General features: G+C 42.7%; 2 protein-coding genes across 15 annotated transcripts in view; both read left to right on the forward strand.

The window, feature by feature from the left end:
• The window catches only part of tacc2 (transforming, acidic coiled-coil containing protein 2), a 46209-nt gene extending 35311 nt beyond the window's left edge, over positions 1–10898 (forward strand). For 7 of the 14 annotated variants that reach the window (XM_047602254.1, XM_047602260.1, XM_047602266.1 and 4 more), the window contains 15 exons: positions 1348–1405; positions 1505–1697; positions 2064–2113; positions 2240–2343; positions 2596–2752; positions 3164–3310; positions 3659–3751; positions 6355–6498; positions 6590–6666; positions 7722–7765; positions 8396–8404; positions 9047–9207; positions 9340–9446; positions 9755–9875; positions 9965–10898. In XM_047602254.1, coding sequence (XP_047458210.1) covers positions 1348–1405; positions 1505–1697; positions 2064–2113; positions 2240–2343; positions 2596–2752; positions 3164–3310; positions 3659–3751; positions 6355–6498; positions 6590–6666; positions 7722–7765; positions 8396–8404; positions 9047–9207; positions 9340–9446; positions 9755–9875; positions 9965–10030 — 1531 coding nt within the window. In that variant the 3' untranslated portion in view covers positions 10031–10898. Of the gene's footprint in view, positions 1–1347; positions 1406–1504; positions 1698–2063; positions 2114–2239; positions 2344–2595; positions 2753–3163; positions 3311–3658; positions 3752–4502; positions 4563–6354; positions 6499–6589; positions 6667–7721; positions 7766–8395; positions 8405–9046; positions 9208–9339; positions 9447–9754; positions 9876–9964 lie in introns of all 14 variants that reach the window. The other 7 variants (XM_047602255.1, XM_047602268.1, XM_047602259.1 and 4 more) reach the window with 6 other exon arrangements.
• Positions 10899–12318: 1420 nt separating this feature from the next.
• On the forward strand, positions 12319–16319 carry ly6pge (lymphocyte antigen 6 family member pge). Its single transcript, XM_047603431.1, has 3 exons — positions 12319–12454; positions 14337–14453; positions 15021–16319. Exons 1-3 carry the CDS (start codon positions 12394–12396, stop codon positions 15212–15214), a joined length of 372 nt encoding a protein of 123 aa, XP_047459387.1. The 5' UTR covers positions 12319–12393; the 3' UTR covers positions 15215–16319.
• Positions 16320–17221: the final 902 nt, after the last annotated feature.

Here is a 17221-nt window from a genome sequence, read left to right on the forward strand (position 1 = left end):
TTAACAGAAACATTGCAAACCCTTGTACACACATCCAACAAATCCATTAAAACTTTTTCTTTTAATCCTGCCCTTTTAAACTGGAGAATACCAAATATATTTTAAAAGCTCTTTAAAAAGAAGAAAAATGTAGGTAGTTTAGAAGACCAAAACAAAAATATGGTAACATATTATATTAGATAGTAAATGTATCCCTTTTAACTGAAGCTGACAAAATACCTTTCTTCCACTGTGTTCATTGATTTTTGTGTAACAGGAGGTGTGACTGCTCCCTCTTGCGTTTATTTTTGGCCATTGCCACTGCCTCTGCATTATACACTGATCAGCCACAACATTAAAACCACTGACAGGAGAGGTAAATAACACTGATCATCTTGTGGCAATTCAGTGTTCCGCTGGGAAAAATTTGAACCTGGCGTTCATGTGGATGTTACTTAGACATGTACCACCCACCTAGACCAGACCTGACACCCCCACCCCAGAGCAATGACACTCCTTGATGGCAGCAGGCATCTCCAGCACTGAAAAACATGAAAAGCAGCACAAACTAACCACATTCATTCTCTGATGAGTCTCAGATGTTTTGGAGACACAAAGGAGACCTACACAGCATTAGGAAGGTGGTTTTAATGATGTGGCTGATTGGTGTATGGCCTAACAATTACTGTGTTCTTATAAAGTAAAATAAATCAAAGTTGCTTAATGCCAGTTTATATTATTTACCATTTAATCTAGTCACCATTTACTTTTATCTGTATGGAGAAATGCTCCCCACTGAATGAAGCATTAGCTCACGGCTCTGTTTTACATTAAATTCACTGGCTTAAATGGGATGATTTATTCAGAAGGTGCTGCACTTTTCTTACAGTTCGATACAGTCATTTTAAAATCACCTACATTATGTGTCTTTTTAGAAGGAGGTGTGGAAAGCTGAAATAAATAAAAGTGAAACCTACCACTAACAGTTTAATCTGCATCAATATCTCAACCACTCGACTATATTATCAAATACATTCCTGCCTCAGGTCCGTACTACTTGTTGATATATGAATGAAAAGAAAAGTACTCAATATTAATTCGTCATTATTCTTCAATGTGCCATTACTAACTATAAATTCAACCCCGTCACAAACATTTCACTGTTCTGTTCATTTCCGTCACCTACACTAAGTAGTGCTGTTGCACATGTGCCTCTATGCAAATTGTGTTGCCATTTCATGCAAAAAGCAGATGCACCCAGTCAGCAAATAGACAACACTAGCAGTTAAATGGGAAATGTGAGATCTAACGAAGAGCTGAATGGTTTCGGCGACTCTGGATATTGACGAGTTTTCATTTGTTTCTCAGTAACACTTTCAGAGTGAAGAGGTCACCAAAGAAATCTCCGCTGTCTGACACATCCCAGGTGCGTGTGCTCCACATTTCTACATTTCTCTCGCTTTTGTGCGATTCTCCGTCGCTCCATCTGATTTTTTGTCTCATGTCTCTCTGCGTTGTGCTGCAGGATCCTGCGGATGAGCTTCACTCACAGGAAGACCACGCCACAGACGAGGAGAAGCTGGCCTCCTCCACCAATCATAAGTGGGCAGCCCTCCACGACATGGACTCAGATTTGAACTCAGACCAGCAAGACTTCCCTCAGCCATGTGACCTTACTTCTTTTGTTAACGAGAACAGTCTTCCTCAGGAGACTCCAGGTGAGGAGCCACCTGTGCCCCAAAAACTGCTCAGATACACCAAAGCACACCACAGACAGGCAGAGCTTGAGGGAAATATGAAGCTTATGTTTGTATTAACTTATTCAGGGCAATCAGCAACTTTATTCACATAACTGTGTCATTGATTCAGTTTCTGTGGCCCAGTTCTCTACTACCCTCTGACCTCCAGAGGAGCCACCTCTTCCCAGAGGCTGTCTGGCTCTACCTCATGTGGGTCAGAGATGAAACAGAGATCAGACAGCCCTGCCTCAGCCTCTGATCCCATCAGATCGGACACACTACACTCGTGTCTCTCCATTTTTATCTTTTGTATTTAAATGCTTTGTTTATCTCTTTCTGTCCCAGTGCAAGACTATGAAATTGAGTACATGGAGAAGATTGGCTCTGCTTCGCCGGTGAGTGTTTGATGCTGTTCAGTGAATTTGTCTGACTTTGTTATTTTACGGTACGCATGATATGATATTTTGTACGTAAACGCAGTGAAAAGGTTTTCATCTTATTTTATCTTGCGTGTTTTGCAGCCACTGTCTGTGAAGAAGCCTTCTTTGTACTTAAAGTTGGACTCGGTATCCGACAACTTAACCAAAAATACACATGGATCTGAACCCAGCTCCCCCTGCACAGGGTAAAACATACTTTACATGCTCCACTCTTATGCTTCTTATATATTTTTCTGTATGTGCAACATTACATGAATAATTGCATGAATGGATTTAGTTATGCAACTTCCTTGCAACTTTTTTTTTTTTACTCCTTGTGCTAAATGTAAATACAGCTGCTTCAGCAGTGTTTTTATTAACGCTCTCATCCATCACATACGGTACGTTATGTCCCATTGCCCCCCTCCCACTCCTGCGCTTTCTCCCATTCTTTGCAGGAGTTTTGAGGAGATGGAGGCCCAGATAACAGCCGGCATGAAGACGCCGGTGCTGAGTTCCCGGCCTGGTCCCGAGGGCTCTGCTGGGGGGGACAAGGGCAGGAAGAGGGAGAGCGAGGCGCTCAGCCGAACACAGAGCACAGAGAGGGAAGAGCAGGTGAGTCTTCATGAACATTTAAACTCAGCGGGTAGTTATCGTGTACGTTGTGTGGGGGGGAGAATAAATAAATAAAAAGTATGTGTGTAGTCACCATCATGTAAGAAAAACCAGTCATTTTTGATTTTGTTACATTTACACCATGTTATGTCACAAGGGGGAGACAGAGTACCACACTGCAGGTGGTTTATCACAGGCTGTGACTCAGTCCTCCGACATCAGTCTGAGCGGATCTCATTATAGCCTTGTCACTGATAAGAAATAGCCGGTCCGCCACATTAGGTTCCCAGCTTGAGTTCAGTGAATCGGCTCCCAGTGCTGCCACTCAAACACTCAGCGCTTGCTTTGCCATGCTGTCCCCCCCCTGCCTTCCTCCCCGCCCTCTGCCTACTCCTCCCGGTGCCCTTGTAGCCCCCTAGCCAGGGCCCTGTGGAGGCCCCTGCTCCAGCCACGGCCATGCCCCTGTTAGACAGGCTGTCTGAGTGTGATGACCCCCTGCAGTACCTGGAGCCTGACCTGGCTGAGACCAACCCCACCGCATTCGCCCAAAAACTACAGGTGTGTTGACAGACCACGCGTGACCCTTCTCGACAAACCTCACAGGTTCTGGTAGTCCATTTGTGGCCTTGATATGTGACTGTGTGTGTATTTCTGTACGAACATTATTCCCATTGTGTCACCTTATTACATCCTGCCATTTCATTATCCCATTTGTTCCTCCTCTTTCCTAAGTTGCTGTTTATAGCTTGCTGCGTGCAATAGATTACTGGTGCGTAAACTGTGGACGGCAGGGGAGTGTGTGCGCTCTTCTCAAGTCTCTATATGTTTTCCCTTTGCTCTCTCATCCTTGGGCGGCAACCCTCCTCCCTTTACCCCTGAAATTCGGCCCCCATGTGTGCGGCCAAGGAGGAGCTGGTTCTTGCTGCCCTGAGGATAGAGGCTCTGCAGGTAGCCAAAAACATCTCTCAGTGCCCCTCCCTCTCCACTGTAACCCCCCAGGTACTGCGCTGAGTCAGCCTGCACCTGCTGTACGCCAGTGTGTGTGTGTGTGTGTGTGTGTGTGCGTGTGTGTGTGGAGGGGTGCGTGGGAGAAAAGATGCATCCTGAGTGAGTGAATTAGGAAAAGCAGGTGTGCGTGACCATAGTGTGGTGCATGAGTGTGCCTCAGCCTGCCGACCCTTCCCCTCACACACACCATTTCGTGTGTGACTGTGAAACCCATGACCTTGTCAACATGGTGGCTGTACATCCATGGTCCCGCCACCTCCTGCGTCCCCACATACGAAATCTCTAACATGGCTTATTGCGTCCAGCTCCCACCCCGACTAGCAGCAAACTCCTCCGGGTTGAGTCCTCTGGACCAGAGTGTCTTTTGTTGTGCATGTTGGGCAACGTGCATGTTGCCTGTCCATGTGAGGCTTACATCAGCATGAATGTGACTGGGAATGTCTCGCACAAGACGTCATACCAGCAGCTGAGGAGTACGTAAGGCTCCTTAAATGTATTTGTTGATGTTTTTGCTACCGTTGCCCCCACCCCTCCCAAATCCCAGTCACATTCTTGTTTTGTGATTTGGTCCTTTTCCCCAGACTAACAGCACTAACAAACGCTTCCATCAGGTAGGTGTCAGCGTTCACCGAGGCGGAAGTTTAGGTTGGGAATTTTTCTGAGAGTTGTAGCAAGGCAGGGCGCCGTCCCCCGGTCCTCTTCCCTTCCCACGTCTCATGTTGTTGTCCCACACGTTTTACAGTCTCGACTCAAGAAAGCCAGCACTCGTCGGTGGAATATCAACGGTTCACCCTTATTGAAAGTAAGAGTAACGTGGTGCCCCTGAGATCTGTCCTCGCCTTAAACCACCTATAGTGCAGTCTAAATATTTGGTCATTTTTCAGTCGTTACAGCCTTCAAAATGACAATGTACTGACTTTTAGCTCTAAAGATGCTTGAACGTTTTCACATCTTCACTGTTGAACGATGTAGAATCACGGCCCTTTAATACATACTAGTCTTTGTACAGGGTAAATATCTACACTGTTTACCCGATTTGGATGTAAATGTCGTTCAATTAAAGCTGAGCTTCAGCATTTTACCCTCATAATTCTGGACCACAGTGCCACAACCATTGTCCAAATACTTACAGACTGCTATAGTTTAGCTCCAGTAGACCCCAGAAGTCCAAGATCCAGAGAGTCAAATAACATTTTTAAGGTTTCCCTATACTTGCAACTACTAAAGGTGCACCCATTTGTGCGAGAATCTAGTATCTCTTTTGTAGTTTTTGTAACTAATACTAGTTGTTGTTCTTTGTTTTTCTGTGTTTCACATAGTGTTTGTCTTGTAGTTTGTGTGTCTTCAGTTTTTCACTTTTTGCTCACGATCCTACCATGTACTTCTTAGGGAGTTTTCTCATAGTAAGTTATATTTACTTACATTCAGGGTTCTCCCCCTCTGAGATTTAACAAAGATGATGAAGGCATTTCCTTACTCGTAAAACATTTGATTGTTTTCCAATTCTTAAAAGTTTCATTACCACATTAGGGTTAGGGTTAGGGTTAGGCTCTAACCTCTGCACTTGCATAAGACAGTAACATCCACAGAAAGACTGCCAAGGGTAGCATTAGTTTAAATGTTTGGTGACTACTCACTGACACTAAAATGGTTGCAGTTTAGCTGACATGTGATCCAGGATGATTTAGTACTTTTTTTTTGTATAAGGATTTCTCTCTGTCTCTCAGGGAGTCGTAACAGGTCACGATTTATTTTCCTGAAATTTTTTAAAAGATCCACCGTTACCTCAGCTTGACCGGTCTTTACATCCAGCTGAATAATGGAATTAGAGCTCCAGCCAGCCTCTTTTCCGCATATTATTAGATCTCCGTCTCTTTGTCCCCTGTGAGCCCCCACCATTTCACCAAATCCCCCCGTAATCCAGCTCTACCAAGGATGACTAAATCCCTCTCAGAGCAGAGTTTAAGGGGACCAAAAGTGGTACTAGAGCAAGGATTGCTTTTGCATTTTGATATGATGTTTTATGCGAGAGCATCTCACATCGTGGTCTTCGTAGCCGAAAGGTTGGGTAAATGTTACGGTGAGCAGTGTGATTATGGCCACATCGGGTAAAACCTGCCCCCTATGTCGGAACATGCTTTGACATGACACTAACATTTATTTTCCTTGCTGCCCAGTCCGCTCCCCTATCCTCCCTCTCCTGTTTATGATCAGCTGCTGCCCTCCTTCCCCTCTCTTTCTTGCCTGGACCCAATCACATTCAAGCTACTGCAATGAGCAGGTGATCATGACCACTCAGCCGGGGCCAGCATCGGCGAATAACATGGCTAATACCGTGACAATGAAGACTGTTCCATCCAATCATGTGGCGGCTGACCACCAAGTCTTCGGGAACATCACTAGCTTGCCTCATTTACATACTGATTTTGCTGTGTGGTACACTTTGATAAGAGTTTGATGCTGCCTTGCGGTTTGGTTCAGGAATCCCGTAGAGAATGTGTGTGTGATGCCCCGAAGGCGTGCCCCGTCTGGGAGCTGTGTAACCGGCCATGCTTCCATTCATTTCCCTCCTCTCCTTTGGTTCCTGGAAGCAGCACAGAGACGTGGCGTCCTCGGCAGAAAGTGCCGTGTCGATGAACTCGCTCTACGCCAGGACCGCCGCCACCAGCTACATCGAAGGGGAGAGTCCCCACCTGCCCAGAGAGCTGGACCACTCACTGGGAATTGCGCGAGAGGAGGTGCTCCCATCATATTTCATTCCATTCTTTTACACACAAATGTTAATTAAGTGTTTTTTTTTTTAACCAACGCTTTAATCATCCTCCTTAGATTGTGACAAAGGAGAAAGAAGTGCTTGAGTGGCAGAGGAAGTATGAAGGCAGTCGACAAGAGGTGGTGGAGATGAGGTAAGACTCCTTGGGTTGTTATCACTTGTGTCCCACCTCGACATTACACCAGGGATTCAGCACCTGTCAGTGTTGCTGTTAACTGGCGGCGTGTCATGATGCCTGGAGCTTTTAGACTCGCACCCATTACGACCATTTTACCAGTCAAGAGGTTAATCTTACTTAAACTGTCAAACAAAGCCTCAGTTAACTGCAGAGCGGAGAGCCAGTTAAAGGAGTCTATGTGAGTCTTAGCCCCATTACAAGTGTTGAGAAATGGAGGAATAGATAAGGGGGCCGATTTGATACGTTTAAGTTTGTGATCAAATAAATGAAATAAGTATAAATAATTACAACTTGGCAACAGCTCAAGACTGTCATTGACTATACTCGTCTACATGTGACTCAAACAGGACATATTCAGACCTGAAACCTTATTCTTTTTCAGCAGGGGGTGGCTGTGAGCCGGCTGCTGCTCAGTTAACATGGATAAGACAAGAGCTTATTCATTTGACTGATTGGTCGGACTGGATAAGGAGGGGCTAAGAAGCCAAGGGTTAGCCATAGCTTATCAATCCTCTTACATGTGCCAACCTGCTCATACCAACACAAAGCTTCCTATTGGGTCATCGTCCGTGGGGCTTTTAGACCACAAGACTTTAGGGGGATGATGTAGAAAAATGTTTTGGGCACTTAAATCTTGTATAAACCATGTTTATAATTCTGATTATATAGTTTTTATTATAATTCAGGATAAATCTTGTTTGTTTGTCTGTTACTTTAATTCGAACAAAATATCCAATTATAGCAGCTTTCCATTTGACTCGGACAAAGCGGTCCAAGACCAAAATTAGAAAGAGTTGGCGGTGTTTCCAGATCCACAGCTTTTTCACTGATATTTTTAGGTTTTAAATTAGCCATCTTATTAAGTACAAACAGTCCTCTTTTTCCACTGGCTGAGACAAATAAATAAACTTCATAAAATTACTTTAAAAACGTGTACACTTAAAAGTAGTATGGGGACATACTGTACACCTAAAATTAATTGCAACATGTTACAATCCTCTCATCCACAGGAGAATTGTTGCCGAGTATGAGAAGACAATTGCCCAGATGATCGGTGAGTTCAACGTTTAATATAATTTTTCGGACCCTAGCTCTGTCTCTACCTTTTGCACATGTTTATTTGCAAAATAAAATAAAATAAAATAAAAATCTGCAAAGTATTTGTGAGCCCTTATCCATTGCCACTGATATTTTTATCCACAACAAGCAACCAATGTAATTTTCACGCCGTAAATTTTAATACTGTTGTGCTCTTCCTGTGCTATGTAACCCAGTGTTAATGCCGCATAAGAAAAATAAACCTCAATCTGATCTGATTCCTGTTGTCAATGGAAGGGGAACTGCTCACCTTTGCCAGATCGTGTCCAGCTTCTCTGGCCTCATTAATTTTCACTGCAAGCTCACTTTCTTGCATTATTCCTGCTCTCACCTACATCGTTTTTGCCACCTCTGGACATTTCTGAAGATTTGATTTTTTTTTCTTTTTTTTTTTTTCCTGCTGCGGTCTAAATTTAATTTCTAACCCTCATTAAGGCACTGTCACAAAAAGGAACAATCTGTCTCTGCTCATTTCTAACACTCGGCTCTCTCACGTGTCTTGCCCTCCCAGCTTGACTTAACACAGTCCCTTCTTTTCTGTTCTGCTTCCCATCTTTGTCCCTTACTGTTTGATAAACCCTGACAGGCATGCCAGGTGAGTAATGCGGAAACCGTCCTTCACCTGTGTGTCTCAGCCCACACGTCTCCATTCGTACGTCGAGAGAGGGGAGCGCATGCGCTCACTTTCTTCATCTCATCCAGTGGCATTTGTTTCGTTGAATTCCATCCTGTTGGCTGGGACATTTTCTTATTTTTTTTATTGTTAACGGGCACTATTGGGAGACTATTTCAGCTTATTTTTAAAATCGCATACTCTCGCACATGTGAATTTTATCATATATATAGCTTTAGAGAGTTTGGTGGGTTGCTCATCTAAGCTTGTGAGAGGAAAGGAACAGGGAAGGTTTGAGGGAGCTGATGTGCTGAAGGTTAGAAAGGTCTCACAACGCAAACCAGCTACCAGTTCTGTCTATATACAGGTCTCTTTTTGATTTTTTTTCCCCATTGTTCAGTGTTTTTGTTTGCATGCTAAACTGGTTTCAAAGTTTAAAATACTCACATAATGTAGTGGAATATATATTAAAATCATACTAATCCACAAATCCATTTTGACGTATTGTCAAAAAAAACGTTTTGTGTACCTGTTAATGTGTCCGTCTTTAAACACATGTCCGCTGAGGCAGACTCTTCGGTGGATAGACTCACAATCTGTTGCGTGTTTATGTGTGTCAACCAGAGGATGACCAGAAGGAGAAATCTCTCTCCCACCATACCATCCAGCAGCTCATCCTGGAGAAGGACCAGGCCTTGGCCGACCTCAACTCTGTGGAAAAGTCCCTGGCCGACCTTTTCCGTCGCTATGAGAAGATGAAAGATGTGCTGGAGGGTTTCCGCAAGGTAGCGCACGTTTATTATTCCAGACTAATGAGTTTTTTTTTTTCCTGTTTATTTTATTTATTTATTTCCAGCTTGTAAGTCGTTTCAAACACCCTTGTGGCAAGTAATTAAAATATTTCTCGTTCCGCTCAGAACGAAGAGGTATTGAAGAAATGCGCTCAGGAGTATCTGTCCAGGGTCCGCAAGGAGGAACAGAGATATCAAGCCCTGAAGATTCACGCGGAGGAGAAATTAGACAGGTGAGTCCGAGCACATTCTCATTCTGTCACGTTTATTCTCCTGTGACTGCGTTACTTTCCCTAAAGGGAGGACACCACAATGCACTGACTACACAGTAACTCAAAGCGCAGCAGAAATGTGTTTGGACATAGGCCAACATAATTAAGTGTTTCTATAGATTACATATACTCCATCTGTAGGAAATTTCTAAAGATTAATCCCGTGCCGGCTTTGCTGAAGCGAGGTTTTCCATTCATAAGAGTTTGTAGAATTACAGCGGATATGCAGAGGTGACTTGGTTCTTATTGAATCCCTCCTGTGTTATCAGGGCCAACGCAGAGATAGCTCAGGTGCGGGCCAAGGCCAAGCAGGAGCAAGCTGCCCACCAGGCCAGTCTGAGGAAGGAGCAGATGAAGGTGGACTCCCTGGAGCGCACGTTGGAGCAAAAGGTCAGCGGTGGCATGCGGAAAAGATGTGACATCAATAAATTATCTCTGCACAGCCGAGTGTGTGAATTGCAATTTTTTTTCATCGGCAGAACAAAGAGATCGAGGAGCTGACGAAGATCTGCGACGAGCTGATTGCCAAGATGGGGAAAAGTTAGCGGCCGCACTACGACCGGCCAAAAAGGAAGCGGATCACTCTTCCGAGGACTGACGGACGCCTAAACCCCAAAGTGGTCTTTTATTTCCTACTGACTTTGTGTATACAGGATCCACAGGAATGGCTTCCTCTTAATTAATCTGTACATTTTTGATGTGTCAGTGTATCGTACTGTATCAGGGGTCTGATTTAAAGTTTTAGCAAATCTATCATATCACTTATGAGTGCGTTTGCGTGTGTGTGAGAGAGCGAGTGTATGATAATGAGAAAGTACAAGCGTTGTTTGTGGGTTAAATGATCTATTATGATGTTGCCATGACAGCCACTGAGGGAGAAGACTGTTTACCCGCTCCTGTTATCGTCTCCTCTTACAACAAGAGAAAGATAGGTTTTGGAAGAAAAGAAAAAAAAAGAAAAAAAAGCGTTGCTTAGATTTATTCATGAAATGTTGAATTACTAAGAGAACACCCGCTATCACACTAGCAACTTGCATGTGAGAGACAAAGAAAGAAAAATAAATCTTGTAATGTCTAATGTTTGTATATACTGCAGTAAAGTGTGAAAAAGACTCATTTTTGATAGTCACGCCGTCATCCACAGCCCGCCGCCCCTCATGTAACCGTGTAGATATTTGTCATACTTGTCATAGCTTTTTTCGATAAAATGGTGGAATTTTATTTTTGGGGATTTTATTTTGATATAAAGCAAACTAATCGTGACTGTATTCAGTTGTGACCCGGAGTAATTTAATTTTGGATGGATATGTTCTAGTCCTGCAATGGTCGTATGTCACACTGAGGAATAACTTCTCTGCACAGCTACTGTACAGCATCTGCTTACAAAGTGCAATAAAAGATGGCAATACAGCATCCTGGGATTGTCTGGTTTTACTCCTCCATATGTTTTCAGTTGACATGAATTTGACAATATCCTGTTCCCAGTTAGTATTTGAGGCAATGAGATGCACAGGGACGGGTGCACTTCCCAGTGTGTAAAAGATGCATTGATGGTGCTTTTTCGCGCAGGTTTCACTTTTGCAGATTTTTTTTTGAAGAGTCCATTATAATTGTCTACAAATTGTCACAGTGAAAGAAACAACTAAGGAAATTCGGTAGAAGCCATCAACCAAGACATGAAAGGCTTTTCTGTCAGTGAAGTTGTCAGCAGTATGAAAACAAATTTCCACAAGTCTTGTATGTTATATTAAAAAAAACAAAAATGTAATCTTATCACAAAAAAATCTAAAAGAAAAAAAACTGCTCGGATCTAGCTTTAGTGTTGAATACAGTTTTTGATAAATGCAGCAATATTGGGCCAGATGGGAGCCTACTTCAAATGATTTATTGCACTTTTTAGAACTGTAATATACAATCTCTGATTCCACTGCAAGTTCATTTTTACAAAAATGTGCAATTAATGTAGCAGCAGTGTTTATATCAAAGCTGTCCCCAGTGGAATAACAGTAAATACGCAGTTAATGCATTAATGTCGCACGGACAAAGATGCATCGCAGGACAACAACCTGAGCCAAGTGAACCTGGCACTGATGTAACAGCTAGGTAAAGGAGGAGGTGACACCAACTATAGCAACAGCAGGTATAAAAAGGTTCTTATGTGTAACGGTTGCCTCGCTGAAAACAGTAGTATCCTACCCAGCAACTACCAACTGGTTGTGTGTATCCAATAAATGCACCACCCATTTAGACCAGACCAGGCACCCGACTAACAACATCCAGTTTCCAGATGCCACAGGACACCTTCAAAATGCCCACATCCATTTTCTGATGACTCACAACTGTTTTGGAGGCACAAGGGAGACCTGCACAATATTAGGAAGGTGGTCATAATGTTATTCCTGCATAACAAATAAAACACCTTATTTATGCCTGTTTAAATTGAATTGTTGAATATATTGTAACATGTTCTTGCATTACACCCCAGATGCAACATAATGAGTTAAAATTTACGTTATTTATGAGTCAGACTCAGTCATTATTAGACTATGCAATTACTCTACTGTCATTTTAAAGTCAAACGTAAATATATAGTGAAGGAGGTTTCAATGAATACACAAATGAAAATGGCCCTTCTGTTGGGACGCCAGAGCAGGTCCATTAAATTCACTTTCCAAGCAACGGCCTAACACAGGAGGAAAAGCGTCCCTCCGCTTTTCTAATAAACAACCACTTATTGACGGTGACCGCAGAGCTGTGGTCCTGAGTGGAGGGACTGGTAGTAATCTTCCAGCCAGTGTAAGGACGCTACATTAGCTCCTCTGATAGCCTGGATTAAGCTCAGGGGGTTTTAGGAACAAACAACCTGCTTTTCAGTGTGCGGTCAGGACGGACGAGGACAACCAGCACCATGAGGGCCGTTCAGTTTTGTCTGCTGCCCCTGCTTTCCCTGGTCCTGCTGTCATCCACCAGTAAGAACCGTATTTTTTCCTACACCTCTTGATCCTTTCCTCCCAGTAGATCACCTCTCATGTCATGTGAACCTTTCTGGAGCCTCTCCTCAGCTACTACTCGCCCTTGCCTTTGAGTTTCCTTTGTTATGTCTCTATTTTTTGTCTCCACCTGAGAGGTAGGTAGCTATTATCCAAAGTGGCTCCGTATTGTGACACAAGGCTTATATATTTTGGTATATTTTCAATGTTGTTCAGTATTTAGTGCTTTGTCTTATAAATCTCATGTTTTAAAACTACTTTACGGCAATCAGACTTTAGAAGGACCCTTCGTTTGTGTCATGTGTGCCGTTTGTTTACATTTTTTTCTGCTTGTCCTCTTGAGTTTTGCTTCCCGCTGTCAGTCCACCATCCTCGGTAGTAACTAGCAGGCAATCCTGACGGCTAATCTCTTAATAGGCCTGGAGGCTAATGCTTAATGCATGTGTGTAGAGCGGCTGTGCGTTAGGGATAGATTGGGGTCAACTACAAACAGCAGGGGGCATTTGTACACCATGTCAACACACAGAAGAACACAGAAGAAGAAAATTTTCTTTTGTACCTTTTGTTTTTTTTATAGTTGTTTTATCAAATTTGTGATTGTTGTCTGACATATGATTCTTATTCTTATTAAGCTGGTGGTTTGAAAACACCTCTTCCCTGGTCTATACCTCCAGGGCAACAAGCCTGTCTGAAGAGCTAGCAATTTTTTTATATCCTCTTGCCATCAAAACTGAATGATGACAGACACATCTGGGGTTGGAGGAGATTATTTTCAAGGCCGTCGCGAGAGACGCGCTGCCTCGAAGAATGTTTGAAGCTCGCGGTGACTCCAGCTCTGATCCTCTTAGGAAGCAGCATTAAAGGCTGTTTGCGCAGGGCCAGTGCAGAATTTAGGAGAGGCACGGAGGGTTTCAAAAGGAAGCGTTTAAGCAATATTTCAAAAAGGTCAGTTAGTTCTCAAACAACTGCTCCTTCCTCGGGAGAGCTTTGGAGGGACGTTTAAGTGTTTTATCTGCTGCAGTGGGCTCCAGAGGCATTAGCGGAGGTTTCTTAAAAACGCGTTGTTAAATATTAGGGCCCGGATGTAACTCTTCGGCTGATTCGAGGAGATTTGCCGTGAATTAAGTGATTAATTAGTGCTCCCTCTCTTGACTTTGGCCTCAGTGCGACGGCACACAACCCTTGCATGTGCGTGCTCATCAAACCCACACGTCCAGTTTTAATAAAGGATGAAAATAGCCAGAGTTGAGGGCCTTGTAGACACTCGCTCAATCACCCATCTGCTCCTGCTTCACGGCCGGTACTCATTTCCTGCGGGCTGTACAGGTTCTGGGGCAGGCCCTTGTAGATATTGCATGAGCTTGACTAATAAAGGAACTGAGATCATGAGAAAAGAGACTGGGTTGGCTTGAGCACACCATATTGCAGACTTCGGCATGCCAGCTTTAGTAAGAATAAGTTAGCTAATAGGATAGCTCTGGCATTTGAAAACAGTTGTATTTCAATCTTTGATGCTACATAGCCTTAAACTACATGCAACCAGATACATTTGTAAATTTCCTCAGTCAGCTTGTGCATATATTTAAAACAGAGCTAAAACAAAGGCAGCTGGAGTTGTCTGGGTTTCCTTAAAGAGGTTTCACCATCGTCCAAGTGGTTTCTTCACTTCCCGGTGAAGTTAAGGTTTTTATTTGAAACATCTCTGTGTGCGCTGGCACCAATAAAAAGAGGTTAGCATATCAACCTGGGTGGCTACTACTTTCCTCTATTAAGGGTACTCTAACAACACTTTCATAGTCATCAACGGGTCACTTTATTGGCATGTGCTGTAACACATTTTTTTCCTTTGTGTTCCTTACAGCCGAGGCTTTGCAGTGTTACACATGCATGGGCTCCAACAACGCCGACTGCAACCGACAAGGCTCCAAATCCTGTCCTAGCTACTCTGATGCCTGCGCCATAGTGCTGGGCCATGACAGTGAGTCCAACGCTGACAGTGTGGTAGCCTTTTCTTTTGACTAGTTTTCTTTCCACCTTTTTGTTTCTGCCAAAAATACAATAAGCTATTTATATTTTTGCGTGTTTAACAGAGAACAGGCTGCTGTCTGGAGACACAGCTCAGTCGATAGGGGGCTGAGGCTTTTAAGGGAATGAAGAGCTTTGCTACTCCTACTCGATGAATATCCTTAATTAGGACACCATGTGTTCATGGCACAGAGACAGAGTTATAAAGCCAATGGCTCATTTTGTAGTTTAGCGCTAGCTTGGAGATTTCTGTTTAACTGATTTCACTAATGATTCAGACTAAATTCATAAAGCTGGCATGTTTTCCTCCGCTGTCAGGATGCCTTGAGGGAGTAATTTACTCAGTTACTGTGCATAAACTTCCATGGGCTGTTTTTGGGACACAAGTTCTCAGCAAAAACAAAAATAAATGGGAACAAATAAAAACCTCGCCAGCCAAGACAATTTGTTTTTTGTAACACATTTCTATCAGTTCTAACCAAATCAGTGTAACCGACTTCTGTTTCTGCCTCTCTGTTAGGTGGCGTGATGAAGTCATGCTCCTACAAGTCTTTCTGCAGCCAGGCCAACAGCCAGGGCTACAGAGCACCGGGTGTCAGAGTTCACTGCTGCTACAGTGATGACTGCAACGTAACAAGCTTCGCCTCCAGGCTTCCTGCCCTCAGCTATTTGCTGCTGTTATTTACATTATTGTTCCCCTGCTTTTTCAAGTAACTGCACAGCTCAGCTCGATCTTGCTGACGACTATCCATCCTCCAACACAAATGCCAACTACTTTGCCAAATGCCTCTTTTCACACTACATTACTTACTCTCATGCTCATATTTACTACCATTCCACTTCACTTTTTAGTTGTCTAAACACAATCCCAGACATCAGGGAGATGCTTCACACTGTAGAGCTTAAGGGTCTAGGTGAGGCTGTGTGGATTATATGCACCATGTTGGATTGAATCCATTAAGAAGTACTGAAGTAGATGCGTCTTTCAATGGATTTCACTAAGCCAGTAAGTGGAGGATCCTGAGGGAAGTGCTGAAATAACAAACAGAGATAATTTATTATTTTCTTGCTGTGTGTTAAAGAACAAGAGATTCAGTTTGAATTCATCAGCTTCCCTGACTGGGTCTGATGCTCACCACACAATATGTGAATCCTATGGGAACTAGACTATTTCTTTGTGGTTTCACTCGTGATTTTCCAAAATATGTCTTGCCTGTTATGCACTGAAGTGTTTCAACATAACTTGTGTCGCAGCAGATGTCGCTCTGGCTAAATATGGGGCTTAGAAACATCCAAGTTGGTGTGTTGGTACATCATTAGCCTTCTACCTGTCAGTCACATAACTGATAGTTTTGATACACTGCCTGAAAATAATGTACACTTTAGCCTTCTCCAGCACATCCCAAAGATTCTCAATGGGGGAACAGGGTAAACTTGAACTCATCAGTCCACATGATGTTTTTCCATTGCATTGTCCAATCTTTATGCTCCATAGCAAAATGAAGCCTTTTTGTCTGGTTAGCCTCACTGATTAGTGTTTTTCTTAAGGCTACACAGCTGTTCAGTCCCAACCCCTTGACTTCCCTTCTCATTGTACATGTTAAAATGCTCTTACTTCCACTATTAAACATAGCCCTGAGTTCTACTGTTTTCTTCTATTTTATTTCACCAAACATCAATCAGGATTCTTTTCCGACCACATTTCTTCCTTGAAGACGATGGTTCCCCACTATCCTTCCGGTTTTTAATAATGCGTTCAGTTCTTAACCCAGTTTCAGTAGTTTCTGCTTCAGTCTCCTTAGAAGTTTTCTCTTCTTGATGCATGCCAATGATTTGATACTTCTCAAACAGACTGACATCTTTTCCACAACCACAGAATGCACCTTTGACATGGTTGTTTAAGAAATGAGAAGCTACTCATTGCATCAGTTGAGGTTAAATAACTTGTTTCCAACTGAAAGATAATCAGTATTTAGCAGTAATTATCCAATAGGAGGCTCCTACCTTTATGCTTAGTTAGATCCAGGTGGTGACTTTTTTTTTTTTTTTTTTGGCCAGCCAGTGTATTTTCAAAGGCAGCGGTAAAACACTTCTCATACATTATAAATCCATATAAGTCTTTTGCATGCAAGGGTTCGATACAGTGATGAGGTTAATCCATCCTCACTAGGCGATGGCTGGTAGTATGTATGAATAATATCTGGGTGACTGCACACTATTATGTCATTTCTTTTCATTAATATCATTTTGTACATTAACCTGCAACTATGCATTTTTGTCCAAAAAACAAGACTAAAGTATAAATAACTGGACTTTACCTTGAAAACGTCTTGCCGTTCATTTCACCTCCTGAACCTTCTGAGCTGAGCAGCAATGCATCTTTAAGAAAACCCAACAAGTCATCTTGTCTTTGTTGTAGCATTTTTATTTTGGGATATACTATGACTTGGATGACAGAGAACCTCAAAAGTATATACATTTTTGGTTTAATCATTAATTTGAATGTCTAAGTAATAAATTGCATTATACTGTGTTATAATAAATCCTTGCCTGATTTACACTACGCTGCAAACTCAAATCATTCTTTTACATTTTTTTTTTTATTAAAATGTAAATTAATCTTTCTGAATTGCATTGCATTTCTGGAATACTATTCTGAACACAATGGAGTGATGGCTGAATGTACAGTCAAAATCATCATAAACCTGTGTGAATACAGCC

Source organism: Mugil cephalus, chromosome 13 (assembly GCF_022458985.1).
Source record: "Mugil cephalus isolate CIBA_MC_2020 chromosome 13, CIBA_Mcephalus_1.1, whole genome shotgun sequence".
In the NCBI taxonomy this organism is placed as follows: Eukaryota; Metazoa; Chordata; class Actinopteri; order Mugiliformes; family Mugilidae; genus Mugil; species Mugil cephalus.

Coding starts and splice junctions, on each gene's coding strand:
- ly6pge (XM_047603431.1), top strand. CDS start 12,394: ATGAGGGCCGTTCAGTTTTGTCTGCTGCCCCTGCTTTCCCTGGTCCTG. Junction 12,455..14,336: donor GGTCCTGCTGTCATCCACCA/GTAAGAACCGTA, acceptor TGTTCCTTACAG/CCGAGGCTTTGCAGTGTTAC. Junction 14,454..15,020: donor CATAGTGCTGGGCCATGACA/GTGAGTCCAACG, acceptor CCTCTCTGTTAG/GTGGCGTGATGAAGTCATGC.